The sequence below is a fragment of the Eublepharis macularius genome, chromosome 14, assembly GCF_028583425.1.
Source record: "Eublepharis macularius isolate TG4126 chromosome 14, MPM_Emac_v1.0, whole genome shotgun sequence".
In the NCBI taxonomy this organism is placed as follows: domain Eukaryota; kingdom Metazoa; phylum Chordata; class Lepidosauria; order Squamata; family Eublepharidae; genus Eublepharis; species Eublepharis macularius.
In genome coordinates, this window is record NC_072803.1 from 44,018,454 (window position 1) to 44,035,484 (window position 17,031).

The 17,031-nt window shown below is 44.4% G+C and overlaps 1 protein-coding gene across 1 annotated transcript in view; it reads left to right on the forward strand.

The window, feature by feature from the left end:
* The window catches only part of LOC129342293 (cholesterol 7-desaturase nvd-like), a 38,244-nt gene extending 21,213 nt beyond the window's left edge, over positions 1 to 17,031 (forward strand). The window contains exons 2-7 of the mRNA XM_054997982.1: positions 6,651 to 6,839; positions 7,158 to 7,336; positions 7,911 to 8,036; positions 13,279 to 13,398; positions 14,701 to 14,877; positions 15,362 to 17,031. Of these exons, the coding sequence (XP_054853957.1) occupies positions 6,651 to 6,839; positions 7,158 to 7,336; positions 7,911 to 8,036; positions 13,279 to 13,398; positions 14,701 to 14,877; positions 15,362 to 15,523 (953 nt within the window). The 3' untranslated portion in view covers positions 15,524 to 17,031. The remainder of the gene's footprint in view (positions 1 to 6,650; positions 6,840 to 7,157; positions 7,337 to 7,910; positions 8,037 to 13,278; positions 13,399 to 14,700; positions 14,878 to 15,361) is intronic.

The window sequence follows — 17,031 nt, forward strand, 5'->3', positions numbered from 1 at the left end:
CTGGGAAACAGTTTGGATTCCTTTGCTACTATGTTGGCTTTAAAAAAGCAAAAAAAACCCCTAAAGGCTGTAGAGAGAGAGAAACTCCAATGTCTCCAAGTTATTTACTTGGATAGCCCAGTTGAATCATACAAGCAAATGATTTCCTTTTATCATTACATATTTTACAGATTTAGAGGAAAGTGTACAAGAGGTTGCTTAAGAAGTAACTTGTAAGGTGCTGCCCAACAGGTTGTTCTTCAGAAATCACCTAAGCCCCCTCAAAGAATTTAATCTTACAACTGATCATACGCTTCACCGGTTTAGAGTGAATTATGTCTCTTCCTTATGGTGCAACTAGTTATTATGAGAGCAACTTTTTGAGTACTTCTTTGGCTTCTGATGAAAGAGCTATAAAACACTTTACCTTATAATAACTTCAGTTTACAGATTTAATAGAAATTGTATGTCTTGCTGTTTATAATGTTACTAGCAAGGTATGGTATTTGAGATGCCTTTCTTCAGAAATCATATGGCAGTATACATTACATTTTTTCTCTCCTCCCTTTGTCCTAGTAGAACATATTTGGGAGGCAAGTTTAGTTTGAATAAGAAATATAAACATTGTCCTTAGCTAGGCCCACTGTCTTGCATTCTGTCTAAGTTGTAAAAGTGCATTCAATTCACCCTATTTTAAATTTTTGGATTTGAGATATTTCATTAATTGGAAACTTAGAGCGGAACCACAAGTGACAAAAGGCACAGGATGGACACTTGTCAGCTTCCCTCAAGTTTTGATGGGAAATGTAGGCATCCTGGTCTTGCAGCTTGGCTCTCTGACTGCTGTCCAATGGACTTTTCAACTGTCACTTGTCCAACATTCCGCCAAGCTGCCTACATTTCCCATCAAAACTTGAGGGAAGCTGACAAGTGTCCAACCTGTGCCTTTTGTCACTTGTGGTTCCGCTCTTAGAAGAGTGCTCCATCTCTTGCTTTCTGTGTGTCAATTCAATTCAAGTACCTTTAATGGCATACAGCTTTCTCTGTGTATCAATATGCATGACAAAGTTTCATTTCAATATCTGTGTTTCCCCGCCCCGATAGTTATTGCATCCTAAACTGGTGGCTGGAAAGGACCCGACACCCTCCTGCTTTTGCCAGTGACCCGCTCATCTTTGTTATCCTGTTGAGAAGTTTCTCATACCTAAAGAGGAAGAAAACTTTTGTGCAGAGGATATAACTTATATTTTGGAGTTAAGGTGCCAGTTCCAGGTTGGGAAGTTCTTCGAGATTTTGGGAGTGGTACTTGGAGAGGGCAGGGTTTGTCGAGGGGAGGGACCTCAACAGAGTATAATACTATAGAGTCCCTCCAAAGCAGCCATTTTCTCCAGGGGAAGTGATTTCTGTAGCCTTGAGATCCTTGGGATCTCCAGCCACCACCTTGAGGTTGGCAACCCTATTTGGAGTTGAAGGCATTTCCGTACTGCCTCTCAACCAGGTCCTCAGAGTGGCTAAACAAAATCTCCAGAAATGTGTCAATTTTCTGGTAATTTTGAAGCCACTGGAGGGGCAGTGGGGGAATCCTTTGTGTGTTTTGAAAAAATGGAAATTTTGCAAAAAGTTGGCATCCTGTAACACTTTCATGTCAAACTTGAACTTATTTATTGCTTTATCATCATTAAATTCATCATCATCATCACAACTTTTACATTCGTACTATCAGCCACATTTAGGAAATTTAAAAGTATAACTGCCTTGGTTTTCTACAAGAAAAATAATGAGAGTGCCTTCAGCAGGTTCCAAATATGGCCACTTGCTTATATGGAGCACATGGCAATATACTTACATGTTTTGAAAACACTTCCCTTACTAGTTTTCAAGCGCATAGCTGCTGGTTATCACCTATAAAGCTCTTCATTTTCTGGGGCCCCCCTCTCCACAGTGCTGTCTTTCCAAATTTGCTTAGCTGCGACAGCTCTGCTCAAGGTTTGTCAAGGACAGTGGCTACTTGTTGTTGTGCTTTTTCGTAATGGCTTTCTGGAGGTGGTGGAATGGCCCTTCCTGGGGATGTTTGGAAGGCCCCCAGATGCAGCCGGTTTTCCCCCCAGAAGTGATACCAATCTGAGTTATTCAGAAGGGCCTTTATGTGAACCTGTGCGCTCTGATGTTCTGGCTTGTGATAAAACATTGGCATTTTATTTCTTTATACCCTATCTTTCTGCTTTCATCAGAGCCACTTTTACCAGTTTCTCAATAGCATTGTAACCTGCTTTTGAGTCCTTTTTGGCAAAAGGCCAGTTCATGTTGTAAAAAGCATACCTTCTGTGCAGTAGTTCAGTTGGAGACAGTGTCCTTCCAGCAGAGTTGCTCATAAGGTGTCCTTCAGGGAATTTTTAGCATTTGTTTTCCCCCTGCCCTGATTCCGTGCTGATTAAGCATTCTCTTGTTGCTCCATTCCTGCTAGTTGTGCCTACAGTTGCTCTCTTGGTGCTAGATACATGCTTTGGTACCTCTCCTACACACCAATAAAAGCTGTACAATAACTAAGCAATAAAAGCAAGAGTGGTTGAACGCCCTGCCTCAGCATCTAAACCAGTGTTTAGTAGCAACATTTTAAATTCCTGGAACGTGGCAGGGGCTGAGCCATACCTGGTAAAGAGGCAGGGCCAAATCTGAAAAAAATCTCTTCTAGCACTATACCATATACCCTGAATCCACAAAACAGAGGACCAAAGCCCAAATCCAACAAAATCAGATCAGTAGTACTCCCTACATTAAAAACAAATGGGAAGAAGTAGGTGTGTATACACAGCTAAAATTCTTCAATACTGAAGGCATTTTATATAACTGGTGCTGTCTGGATTACTTCATTAGCAGTGATATTAAAATGTGTCTCCCCAAAGAACTGTATGTCCATGGAGAAGAGCCATGTGATTGAACCCAACTTGCCTCATGTTTGACTGTGAGAAGCGTGTTACAATATGAATGTCTGGTAGGGGTGCCAGATCCCCTTTGCCTCCCAGCAGGAGGTGGGGGACGGGGACCCGGCACTGACCTCCTCTTTGCTCCTCCAGTAGCCGTGATGATGTGCAAAAGAATAAATGGACACAAATCTGACATTAAAAATGGCAACATCCAGAAACCAGTGGGAGAACACTTCAGTCTACCAGGACATTCCATCAAGGACTTAAAGGTCACTGTAGTTCAACAGAAACCTTTCAAAAACAGAATCCAATGGGAAGCTGCTGAACTGGAATTCATATGTAAATTTGACTCAGTCAGGCTTGGATTGAATAGAGACTATGAATGGTTATCTCATTATCAGAAGTTACTGATTGCATTTACTCCCCTCTCCCCTCTCCACCTATGTATCTGACCAGTTTCTTCTTACCCTCCCCGCATCTGACGAAGAGAACTGTGATTCTCGAAAGCATATGCTACAGTAAAGTTGGTTGGTGTTAAAGGTGCTACTGGATTCCTTTCGATTTTGTTGTACAGACAACTATTCCAACTTGGCTTCCTAACCAGGCACCAGGCATTGTTTGTATGTTTTCAAGTACAAGGGCTAGAACACTTTGTTTTGGGTTTTCCCCCCCCAAAAAAGCAAGCAGAAGTTTTTTTCAGGACTGGGCACTCAGTATTATGTGCAATGGCAAGCATAACCCACAGTTGACCCATGCGTACATAGGGGACGTTGCCTGCATTCATAAATTCCTTTTTCTGTCTACATCCAAATCATCTCCTGACTCTCTGAGCTGGAGTCCAGGGTATCTCCCTCCCCTAGATAAGCTCTTCTTGCCTGGACAAAGTTCCTTTTTGCCCCTATTCTGCAAACATCATTGCTCACCTTGTTGGGCCAGTTTACTTTTTAGCAGTGTCTCCTTTTTTCTTTTCTTTTTAGAACCAACTACACAGGCTCTCCCTGTTCTTCGGGACTTGCTTGCTGACCTTCCTCTTGTTTGCTTCTGACTTGTGGGGCAGGTGTTGATCTTCCATTCTGCAGTCTGGGTAAACATGAGATCTCCGTCACATCAATTGGCAGTAGAAGTATTTTGCAGCTCATGTCTTCATCTGCGTATTTTTGTATAGCTTCTGAGTAGCATGGTTTTGTCTCTTTCATTACTTCAAAATATTACTTAAACAATGAATCTGTGGGAATGGAAGGAGGTGGACAGGTGCTTTGCTTTAGCTGTTCACTTGTGGGGTGGGGTTTCTTGGATGTTTAGCTCAAGCAGAAATCTCCAAATTCATTGAAAATTCAGTCAATTGTTCCAGAAGAGGGGGAACAAATCTGTCTTGCACCACTCATATCATGTGACATTTTAGAGCATTGCATTTAAGCATCCACATTTTTAACTGTGTTGATAATTAGATATATTGCTTTTGAGTCTTATGTTGCTGATTAGTTGTTTCATTTGTATAGACTCTCTTTTATTGGCAATTCTATATGGTCTATTAAAGATGTATATTTTGGTTCTGAAAACATCTATGCAGTGGCAGATGGAGGTAGGAATTGACCTCAGGAGTGCAGTTGCCACAGAAGTGCCTGGTGGTTGCTTTTCCTCCTCCTTCCTTGTATGGTTCTACTAACAGCAGCCTGAGATGCTGAAACTTGCCAGCTTCTTCCTGTCCCTGCTATGGGGAAGAAGAAAAGAAACATACTGTAGCCATGACGACCTTTGTGCTGTCTTCCCTATAGCCGCATGGCCCCCACTAAAGGAAGAGACCACGGAACCTGCAATTGGCACAGCTAATTCTTGATTGCTATTCAAAGAACTTCCTCTTGGCCAGAAGAGATAAAGCAAATCCTTATAGGCAAAAGTGTGTTTCTGCCTTTTGGCTAGATAACAAAATTGCCTGAAAGACAGCAAATGTTCTTGGCATGCTTCTGAGCAAATTTCCTGACCCAGTAGCTGCTTCAGCTCTAGCTTGTGGCTATGCTGGTTAATCTACCTGCAAACATCTCTCTGTGCAAACTTTTCTTATAACAGGCATTAGATCTTGGATATCTACCTAAATTTTGAGCATCTTGCAAAGTCTTGCAACAGGGACGGCTTGAACTTCAAGCCTTGGATCAGGTGTGAACGAGCCAAGTCAGAAGTGACATGCCACTATTGTTTTCCTTAAAGAGAGATTGACAAAGCATAGTTACGTTAGTCAGTTACAATCATGACAACAAAGAGTCACACTGAAGTGTATTGGGGGAGGGGGGACAGGAAAGACTGGGTCTTTTCTCCTTAACTGGATACGACTCTAGAGAATGCTGTGAACAGTTACTGCACAGTGTTGACTAAACCTTCCTTCACTGAGGGCCAAGTCAAAGTGGGTGAGTGTTCTAAATTCCCAGTTTGAATCCCAAGCGCAGCCTCCCGAACCCACATGAGCGATCAGAGGGAGGAAAGATGCGGGACTTCGAGGGGAACCTCAGAAGACAGGCCACTCTCTTTACTTTAGGATTATGTTTTGTGATTGCTGTTTGGCACCAGAGCTCGCTTGTTTGACTGAGATCTGGCTGGCTATGTAACCCTCCGAGGGAAGTGTACCAGCAGGCATCTCCTTTCATGTGGGTGGTCATGTTGCTCTGTAGCAGAAGAGCAAAATTTGGTCTCGTAGCACCTTAAAGAACAACTTTATTTTATGCTTTGAAAGGTTATTGTTGGAGGAGTTGTTTGGGCCTGTATCAAGTAAGAGGCCAGAAAGTTTCTTGTCTTTCTGTTTCTCTAGGGAGCTCAGTTGTGAGTTGTAGATGGCTTACGTTGTTTTGCAAAAATGCTGGTAAATCTAGTTGGACTTTAAGGTGCTACTGGACCTGAACCTTGCTCTCCCTGGGACAAAGTCTTCTTTTTGCATCCTCTCTCCAAAGTTCTGCAATCATGTTGCACTCCCCAAATGCCTCTAGCTGTATCTTGGGTGCCATCTAGTGGCTTCTGATCCACAGCATCTGCTTGGAATGATTAGCAATATCATGATGGAGTTAACAGACACTTCTAACCATCACTCCAGCTTCTAAACTGATTCAGAATCTTTGGCACTTCGGTGCTATGTTGTTGGATCAGACCAAAGAGACATCTAGTACACTAGTCTGTTTCTACCCATTGCCGGCTCACAAGCAAGACATGCTGGGGAGACATTCCTGCATCTGATACTTATACCACATGAACATGGAGCCTCCATTGAGTTATCATAGGCAGCAGACACTGGTACACTGCCCTTTTATCAATCACCTTAGTTCGAAGCAGTCACCACTAGGAGTCACCACACATCTCCTACTAGTGAATCCATGAATTATTCTCTGTGTGACACAGGGCATGGGCTATAGCTTGATGGTAGACCACCTGCGTTGCATGCAGAAGGTCCCAAGTTCCATCCCAGGCATGGTTAAAGGATCTGGAATAATAGGTTTAGGGGAAGACTTTCTCTGCCTGATATCCTGAGTCAGAAGAGATACGAGTGAGCTCGATGAACCTAGTAGTCCAACTCTGGTGTCAGACCCGAGTAATATATGCTTCTTTTGTCCTGAATCTCAATTAGTAACTCACTGCTCATTCAGAACAGCCTAGGCTTGATTCTACCATTTTTGGTGGCTGTTTCCATCAGCTTGAAGAGACATCTTTCATCCACTGATTAGCTCTGGCACAATGTTTTAAATGGTCTTCTCCTCTATGTTGCAGGGGAGCAGTTTGCAGTATTCAGAGATCTCAACGGCCAGTCTTATGTGGTAGATGCCTACTGTCCACATCTTGGTGCCAACCTGTCTGTCGGTGGCCGCGTGGTGGGCAGCTGCATTGAGTGCCCCTTCCATGGCTGGCTATTCAGTGGCAAGGATGGCAAGTGTACCAGAATCCCATATGCTGAAAAAGGTGAGTTGTGTCTTCATTAGTCTCTGATCTCCCCAGGATTTGAGCTCATCCTGTACTTCCTTAATGTTGCTGTCCCTCCATAAACTCCTATTCTCATTTTATTAGAGTGGTACAAAATACTCTTAAACCAACTGAACTTTAGAATTGTCTTATATGAATTGTCACCTCCAGAATGGGAGAGGTGGTGGTGGTGCTGTGGACGCTGCCATTGCAATCTGCAATTTGCCATAGGGAAGTTTCAAAGCTAACCTTCTCTTCAGCTCTGACATTTCTTCTAATTTTCTTCCTCTACCCCCCCCCCCCCGGCCCCTTCTCCAGTGCCTGAATTTGCCAAGATCAAGGTTTGGCCAACATGTGAGGTTGATGGTATGATCTTTGTCTGGTATCACTGTGATGGAGTCAGCCCAACATGGCAAGTCCCAGAGCAGGAGGAGGTGGTTTCCGGAGCATGGGCCTTTCGTGGCATCACTGAGCATTTTGTCAATGCGCACATTGAGGTATTCTCTCTAGACTGTGCCATCTGTGCTCAGGAAAGTTGGCAAAGTATCTTCCCTAAATGACTTGCACCAAAATTGGGGGCGGGGGGGGCGACAAAGGAGAAGAGGATAGCAAGAGGTGAATCTATGCATATGCAGGATACACACTTTTGAGTTGGATGCAGTGGGCTTGATTTCTTGGCCAAGGATACATGAGAGAGTGTGCAAAATTCAAGGCAACTCTAGATAGTTGCAGTTGACTGGGAGTAATATGATGCACAGAATAAACTTATTCCTTGCTTGATCCTTTGTAGGGGCAGGTTTGTCTTACAGAGCATAGTTTAGTAGGATAAACTTTGTGAGATGATCAACTGCCCCCTTGATTCTTGCCCTTGGTTTCACATACCCTTTCTATATAGTTGCATGCAAGTAGTCCCAGGTTTAATCCTTGTCTTCTGCAGTAATGAAAGAGTCCTTTCTCTGCTTGAGACCTTGGAGATCTGTTGCTAGTCCTAGCAGTACTAGGTTTGATCCAGAATAAGGCAGCTGCTTTTGACATTTTGATGATGGTAGATATTCTTTTCTGTTGTGCCAGGAAATCCCCGAAAACGCTGCAGACATAGCTCACCTGTCCTTTCTCCATGGGCCTTGCATTATGAGTGGAGTGGACCTGCGACACACAAATTCAAAATTCTGGAAGTTCATCAGGCATAATTGGAAGGTAACTGGGGTCTTTTCCTGAGGGAGGCACTGGGCTTCCAGAGCAGCTTCGCTGGCAAAGAAGACTGGGACAACAGAGTCCAAAGGGACAATAGCATAAACACTCAAGGGTTATACTGGTAGGAGCACGATAGAACTTGCGAGTGAGAGTAGATGACAAAGAAGGACCATATGTGGAGACAAAAGAGCCCAAGGAGGCAAAGGTTGCTGGAGAGGGAAACATGTTATAGGTGTTTGTAGGCCAGTGCAAGAAGCCTCCTAGCCAAGATTAGACTACTGCTACTCACTCTACGCTGTGCTGCCCTTGTTCCAACTCTGGAAGCTGCAACTGGTCCAGAATGCAGCGGCACGCGTTCTGACTGGGGTTCTGTTCTGGTCACATGTAACACTGGTTTTGCACCTGCTGCACTAGCTCCCAGTGGAATTCCAGATTAGGCTCAAGGTCTTGGTATTGACCTTTAAAGCCTGTAACAGACTGAGACCAGCATACCTGCAGGCCCTCCTCTTGCCATACATTCTCCAGAGAGCCCTTCGCTTGGCAGACCAACATCTGCTGGTGGTCCCTGGCCCCAAGAAGGTTTGACTCGCCTCAACTAGGACCAAGGCCTTCTCGGCCATGGCACCGACTGGTGGAACTCTCTGTCTGTAGAGACTCAGACCAGGCAAGATTTACTATCTTTCTGCCAGGCCTGCAAGACAGAGACGTTCCACCAGGCATACAATGGTTGAGGCAAATGCCCCCTCCCCCAATTGGTCTCCTGCTGGAGGGGAATATGATCCCCCCCTGGTCTGCCACCTGCCCCACAGGCCTTTGTATATTGAGGGATTGTGCAATAAGAATGCTGCAATGTTTTTACTTGAAGTGTTTTAACTATTATGCTCCATATTTTACATTCCTGATATGATCTGCTCTGGGCCTGGTTTTTGGGGAGAGCGGAATACAAGTATAATAAATAAATACATAAAATGGGGGAGCTGGAATGCTTGCGTTAAATGGCTATTTAGATATAGTGAATGTCTCAGAAACATGGGGGAAAGGGGAAAACCAATGACAGCCAACCTTAGGTATAAGCTATATAGGCGGGACTGGGAGAGGAATGTGTTGGGAGAGGAGTTGCATTGTATACCAAAGAGGGCATACAGTAAAATAAGTTAGAAAACATTGGAGGAATGAACTCAAGAAATATGGGTGATGATACTGGGCCCTAAGGATTACTAGAGGTGTACTATTGTCCACCTGATCAAACCCTTGTGACTGATCTTGAGGTGGAGAAGGTGACTAAAGCAGATAATGCTGTGATAACTGGTTTGATTTCAACAACCCTCACATTAACTGGGAGAACATGTGCTCAGGTCATGCTGTAGAAGTGAGATTTTTAGACATCATAAATGATTGAGCATTGGAACAGTCAGTCACAGAGCCAACTACAGGTGTTGTGATCTTGGAGTTTTTGAACAGGGCTCAGGCCCTCGTGTGAGATGTAGGTGTTACTGCACCAAGTGGGGGCAATGACCACAATGCTATTAACTTCTCTTAATGTCCAAAACAGTAACCTTTGATTTCACCAGAGGAAACTTTACAAAAATTAGGGAATTAGTTAGAAGGAAACTGAAAAGGGAAATTCAAGAGTCAAATCCCTAGAGGACAATTGGAGGCTCGGCTGGCCTCTACCAGGACTAGGGCCTTTTCGGTCCTGGCCCCAACCTGGTGGAACTTTCTGAGGACACTCGGGCCCGCCAGGATCTTGTATCATTTAGACAGGCCTGTAAGACAGAGATGTTATGCCAGGCATATGGTGGAGGCTAATTTTAGTCCATCAGTGCTGAGCCTTCTACTGGTTTCCCTCTATGAGGGGTTATGGAGAGTCCACTGCTGGCTGCCCCGAAAAAGGGTACAGTATTCTATCTGTCCGCTACTACCTCCCCTTTTTGTATGCTGATGGGCAGGAGTGCAGGACTGCCCTGTCTTGGAATGGTTTTATTGATTGTTTTTATGCTGTATTATTGTTTTTATGTTGTATTTTAATCAATACGCTTGTGGGGAGGGCGGGTTAAAAGTATAATAAATAAATAAATAAACAAACAAACAAATAAATATTTAAAACCACACTGACTGAAACTCATATAGAAGTATTCCTTGCATTAAGATAGGTACCTCCAAGTTTAAAAGGATGCCTGCATGGTTAATGACCTAAGTCAAGGAAGCTATAAAAGGAAAAAAGGCTTCTTTTAAAAAGTGGAAGTTTGCCCTAATGAAGTGAACAGAAGGGAACACAGAGCCCAGCAAAAGAAGCCTAAGTTAATAATTAGGCATGCAAAAAGAGAACTTGCGGTTCAGATAGCTAAAAGCATCAAGACAAACAATAAGCATTTATTTAAATATATCTGGAGCTGGATATCAGTCAGAGAGGCAGTTGGGCCTTTGGATGACCAACAAATAAAAAGATTGCTAAAGGAAAATGGGGAGAGGGCAGAGCAACTCAATGAATTCTTTGCATCTGTGTTCACTGTGGAAAGTGTGGAGCAAGTGCCCATGCCACAGCCACTCTTTTCCAGAAGGGAGTCTGAAGAACTGAGTCAAATTGAGGTGATGAGAAATGAAGTTCTAGATCTGTGAGGAAAATTAAAAGCCAATTTCTCCAGGTTTTGGGGGCACCCATGTGAGAATCCTTAGGGAAGGAGGAACTCACTGTGAGATTATTCATCTACTAACATGTGTATGTAATAGCTCTAATATCAGCCACTGTCCCAGAAGACTGGAGAATAGCAAACATTACACTGATTTTTAAAAAGAGGTTCAGTGGGGAACCAGGAAAGTATAGGCCAGTTAGCCTAACATCTGTCCCAGGCAAATTTGAAGAAAGTTATTAAAGGTAGAATTATTAGGCACATAGAGGAACAATTCCTGCTGAGGCAAAATCAGCAAGCCTTCTGCAAAGGGGAGTCCTGTCTCACCAACCTTTTGTAATTCTTTGAGAAAGTGAACAAACGTAGTTAATAATGACCTGATAGACATTATATACTTGGACCTTTCAAAGTCTTTTGTCAAGGTACATCAGCAAAGACTCCTCCTGAGCAAGCTTAGCAGCCATGGGAAAAGAGGATGGGTCTTTTATGGTTTACAGATTAGTTAAGCAACAGGAAGCAATGAACAGGAATACATGGCCAGTTCTCTCAGTGGAGGGAAGTAACGTATCGGGGCTAGTGCGGTTTCATTTTGTTCACGAATGATCTGGATCTGGTGGTGAGCAGTGTAGTTGTCCAAGTTTGCAGATGACACAAAATTATTCAGGAAGGTAAAAACAAGGCAGACAGTGACAAACTCCAGGGGGATCTCTCCAAATTGGGTCAATGACCAACAATGTGGCATATTGGAACAAAAAAAAATCACAACTTTAAATATATACTAATGAGGGTCGAATGTGCTGAGACTGAGAGCAGAACCACAAGTGACGCCTGACACAGGTTGGACACTAGTCAGCTTCCTTCAAGTTTTGAGGGGAAATGTAGGCATCCTGGTCTTGCAGCTTGACTCTCTGACTGCTGTCCAATGGACCTTTCAACTGTCACTTGTCCAACATTCCGCCAAGCTGCCTACATTTCCCATCAAAACTTGAGGGAAGCTGACAAGTGTCCAATCTGTGCCTTTTGTCACTTGTGGTTCTGCTCTGAGAGGAAAAGAGACGGGGGGGGGGGAGCATAGTGGCAAGCACAACAAAAGTGTCAAGTGTGCCTCAGCAGTAGAAGGGGCACAGTCTATGGTGGGGGGTGTTAGGCAAGAGATTAAAAACAAAACAGTCAATATTATAATGACCCTGGAAAAATCACAGAAGAGAGCAACTAAGATGATTAGGGGTTTGGCGCACCTTTCCTATTAGGAGAAGTTGAAGAGGCTAGCACTTTTCAGTTTAGGAAAGAGATGACTAATGCGGGACATGATCGAGGTTTATAAAATTATCCACAGGGTAGGGAGATTGGATAGAGAACTTTTTCTCCCTCTCCCCAAATACTAGAACTAGAGGGCGTCCAATGAAGCCGATGAGTGGTAGATTGAGGATGGACAAAAGGAAATACTTTACACAACAAATGATTATAATGTGGAATGCGATGCCAGAGGCTGTGGTGAGGGCCACAGGCAGAGACAACTTTACTAGGGGATTACACAGATGCATGGAGGAGAGGTCTATCAATGGCTACTTGCCAAGGTGACTAAAAGGGACGTCCACAGACAGAGGCAGTGCCTCAGCCTCTGTGCTCTCCTGTCGGCCCTCCAGAGTAACTTGGCCTCTGTGTGAGACTAGATGGACCACTGATCCAGCAGGGCTCTCCCTGTGCTCTTAAGTTCCCTGTCCTTCCACCCTGTCAACGGGATACTGACTATCCATATGTGGTATCCATGAACTTTATCTGGATGTTTTCTGATGCCCTGCCTTCAGAGTCACAAGGAGAAAAGACAGGTCTCTGACTCTGGAAGTTTCCAGCCCAAGTTTTGATACGGAAAGAAACAACGAAGGGAGGGGAAGCAGGGGGCCCAGAAAACAAGGGACGACTGCCCAAAGCCAAAAGCCAGATGTAAAACCGTTTATTAGGACCTATCAAAATGACACAGCTGTATGCAAGCTTTTGTTTCTTGGTTTTGCTTTGAACCAATGCAGCTATGTGCAACTTTTTTCTATGAGCGGTGAGTGTAAACCTATACAGAGTCGTGTTATTTGGACTTGGTTCAAGCGATTAAGAGTTATTAAGATCTTAAGCCATTGGATTCACAGAAAAGAGATTTTCATACCCTGGATAGCATCCTAGATGACTTCTTCCAGATTAATACCCAAGAGAGTGGCTATGAAGCTGGCGTCCGCCTGCAATGTGGTTGTTCTCCAGAGCCTCCTTCACAGGTGAAAGGTGTGGCTCCTTTACAGGTGAAAGCTATTGAAGGTTTGGAGCTGGGTGGTTTGATTGCAGTAGTTTCTCTTTTTTTGGCTTCTTGTTTGACATGCTTCTTTATCTGATCACGTGTACTGCCATCACGTGTTGACTTTAATCCTTAGAGCACTCTGTGCCTTGGAGGACATTTTGTCTGAAAGTTGTGCTACGAATATTTTAAAAATAAAAATGTCCTGCACGCAGACCTGATTCTGATACTGTTTGCCACCCACCCCTTGCTGTTGATGTTAGTACGACCACCCTTGTCAGAAGAGAGTTTGGAGTCCTCATTCGTAAACTGCATCTTATTGTCTCTCTCCTAGGCGGAATGGCAACCGGAGCCAGAGCCAGACACCCACTGTTCCTGCTTGATTGTCAAACACAACATAACTGTTTTTGGCACATGCATTCCCTTGCTCGATGTAACTGTTTCAGCCAAGCAGGTATGGCATTCTGTTGCCGTGGACAAGATCCTCTGCCCTGCCCTGCCCAGTGGGAAAATGATGCTAAGAAAGATCATTAGTCCAGCTCTCTTTAACTAAAAAACTCATCATTCATTATTAGCCAAAACCAGAAGTGCCAACACAGATAACTGAACATGTTCTAGTTATCCTATGCACAAAGGCAGAAACTGTTACTGCACAGAGAAGTCCCTGCCCCGACAATCTCTGCTTTGCGTGTTACTCTTACCAACAGAGTTTGCCTCGTCCTTATGGCCACTGAGATGCTTGGAAGTATGTGGTTTGGAAATGTCAGGAGAACTGCACAGTAAGCATTTCCAACACTGGGCATGGAGTTGGAGCTTCAGAGCCCTTGCAGTTCCTTCAGACTTCGCAAAAGCAGAATAAATTATGCAAAAAAACAAGCTGAATTCTACCATTAGGATTAAATTTATTCAAAAGAAGCTCCAAAGCATTGTAGGCTTGGACATAGTGTTTGATTGACAAGTAGCCACAGCTTGGCCAAAGGCTAGACCTTAAAGAACCATTTATGTGCCATGTCTGAATAGCTGTTCTTCCATTGCTTCCAATGTAGGGTCAATGCTGTCCTTTACAGATCCACCAGGTGGTACATTTGGGCATCATTTTGAAGCTCTGTCTTCCACAGAGATGCTCTCATGCAGCCACTCTGTAGACTCCAAGCCACAGAAAAACAGGTTTATTTTTTCTCAAGTTTAAAGAAGAAAAATAGTCCCAGGAATGGCATGAATTATAATAGTAACTATGCTTACATGCCACCCTTCTAGACAGATTAGTGCTCCACTCAGATAGATGAACGAGTTAGTGTTATTATTTTCCCCACAACAGAGCTGGGGAGCTGGGGCTGAGAAGAGTGGCTTACCCAAGGCCACCTGCTGAGCTCCTGGCAGTAGTGGGATTCGAACCAGTAGTGCACCGATTCGCAGCTGAACCACTTAACCACTGTGCTACAGCAAAATCCCAGGAATGACATGAATTATGCTTGGAGTGGGCATGCTGTTATGTGGATGTTCCTCCTCCTGATTTCCATGTGGGGAAAAATCTGTGTGGAAGCAGCCTAAAATTGTTTTGTTTTGTTTTTTAAAAAAATATTTTTAAGAAGCTTATTTTGGTTAATTGATTTCACCACAATTTGTGGCAATGATGAATCCTATAGCTGAAACAGATTATGAAATAGACCATGCCCATTTATTCTAACTTATGAATCAACATTCCCGCCTGCTGTGTAATGTGACAATCTCTCTCTCTCTCTCTCTCTCTCTCCAGATCGGGCCTGGCTTGGTTTTCCTGTTCTTTAAGCATTCTTTCCTGGGTGAGGGGATCCTGATTCAGACTGTAACACCTGTGGAACCTCTTCTGCAGCATGTGGTCCATCGGATTTACTACCAGAGAAGCATACCTGGCTTTATCCCCAAGTTCATGTTGTGGGCAGAAAAAGTCCAGGTGAGCCTGAAGGCAGGTCTCTTTGTACAGGGGCAGGTTGCTGCATTGCATTGTTTGAAAGGAGACCTTATGGGAGACAGGGGCAAAATGATTGTAGTGGGCTGAGCAATGGCCAGAAGCAACCTCCCTTGCAAGCTTTGGTGAGGGCAGCAAGCAGTGCACTACTTGCACTGCACCAGTGCAAGGCAAGCTTCTCTTCCCCGTGTATCTCTTGCCTGTGTCTTCATTGCACAGAACACTGCCAAGCATTGCTCACTCACAGACTAAGTGGGGTGGGGTGACAACTCCTACGCATAGCAACCGTAAGGACCAGAAACATATGCTTAAATTTCAAAAGGTTAGGCTTGGGTCCTGCCCTTGCTCTTTCTTATTAATCACAGTAAATGATGCAGGAAAGCATGTTGATCTGCTTAGTCTGCCTTAGGCATCTTAGTTGCTTGGCCTTTCTAATAAACAGATGCTTTGAATCTTGTTGTCCACCCAGTTTGAGCGGGACATCATGATCTGGAATAACAAGCAGTACCTCTCGAAGCCACTGCTGGTGAAAGAGGATGCTGCCATCCAGAGGCACCGGCGTTGGTACTCCCAGTTCTACAGCGCGCACAGTGTGAAGTTCACAAGTCAGAAGAATGGACTAGACTGGTGACTGCAACCAGCTTGCTGTGCAATGCCATCAGAGCCCTTTTTTCCCCACCAGCCGAGGTCACGTTGAGTGAAAAGGTGCCATGAACACTCTAATTCTTTACGTGCGAGAGGGCATAATTGGGTCTCAAAGAGATTTTGTTTGCTGTTTGGTTCAAATAGAGGTTTTGCTTTCCTAAGAAGATGCATGGAGCAGGCACAGTCCTACTTCTAGTCCCTTGGAAGACAGCGTGAAGACCAAATGGCCTTGTTCCCCAAAGACGTTTTTCCAGTTCCCTTCTGTAACACCTGCGTCTTGTTGTGGGACACCCACAATTAAGATGGCTTCATCCTCTCAAGAAGCAGCCTGGTTTCCCAACCTATCACCCTTGGCTTGTGACAACCAGCATCTTTTCTTCTTCTCTCCTTACACATTTGGTTTTCATGATCTAGAGAGACAGGGAGATGTCAGCCGAGGGAGGGAGGGCATTCTATTCTAGGATAGAAATGGTGCATCAGGCAGGTCAGCCCCAGTTTTGATCTCTCACTGGCCCTTGCCTTGCAGCTGTTAAGAATGCAGCATTAAGAACTGTGCAGCTGTAGCTGAGACTTAACACAAGCTGCCTTTCTGCTTAGTTTGCTCTTCAGTTTCAGTGGGCCTACTCGGTGTTTGAGTGTACGCCCTCCCGAAACTGTCATCTTGCTTGCAGAAGGTATGCGCTGTTTTCCAGCTGTGTACTTACCTCTTAAATTTCAGGGCTCACGAGGGATAGACATAGGCAGTAAGGCGGTTCTGGTCTGAATGCAACTAAGTTTGTTGGCGGCAACGTTTCACTGAAATCTGGCCCACCAAACATGCATTTCTCAAGTGGAGGCTAATACTTTTGTCCTCCTGCAGCAGGTCACTTAGCGTGAAACTAATCTTCAGCAAGGTGGTGGTAGCTTTCAGATGATGCCTTGGAAAGGAGTGCCTGCTCCCTGGCGTGTTTTGCAGGTTGGAAAACATCTTGATTATCTAATGATCTCAAACTTGGATGATGCGCTGCACCACAGGATAGTTCTGCCATCAGTTGTAACTTAGCGTAGGTTCCCAGAGTAGCTTGCTGTCTGGCTGGTTCAGCAGCAGAATGCAAGAAGCATTCCTGAAGAATACCGGTGATTGCCGTCTTTTCCATTGTTGCATTAAACAGGTCTGCTTTTGTGGTAGTGCTGGGTGTATTGCAAGGAGTGCCTTTTTGTGGCACAGCATCTAATCGCTAAATACGAACGATGCGGGGAACTTGCTAAACCAACAGATGCCATTTTATTTTCTGGATGGGGCTTGCCCGTGGCACTTGGAGGTCCCCGTGTGGGGCCTTCTTGGAACTGCTGCAACAAAGGAAGCCGCCTGGTTTTCTCTCTCTCCGTGCTGCTGAGCACCCAGCTCAACTCGTTTTCCAACTGATGAAAGAGCTGCTCCTAAGCTTTACGAATTGACAAACAATCCAGTTGCAGCCTAGGGTCAAATTCTGGCCACCTGGCTATGTGTTTGCC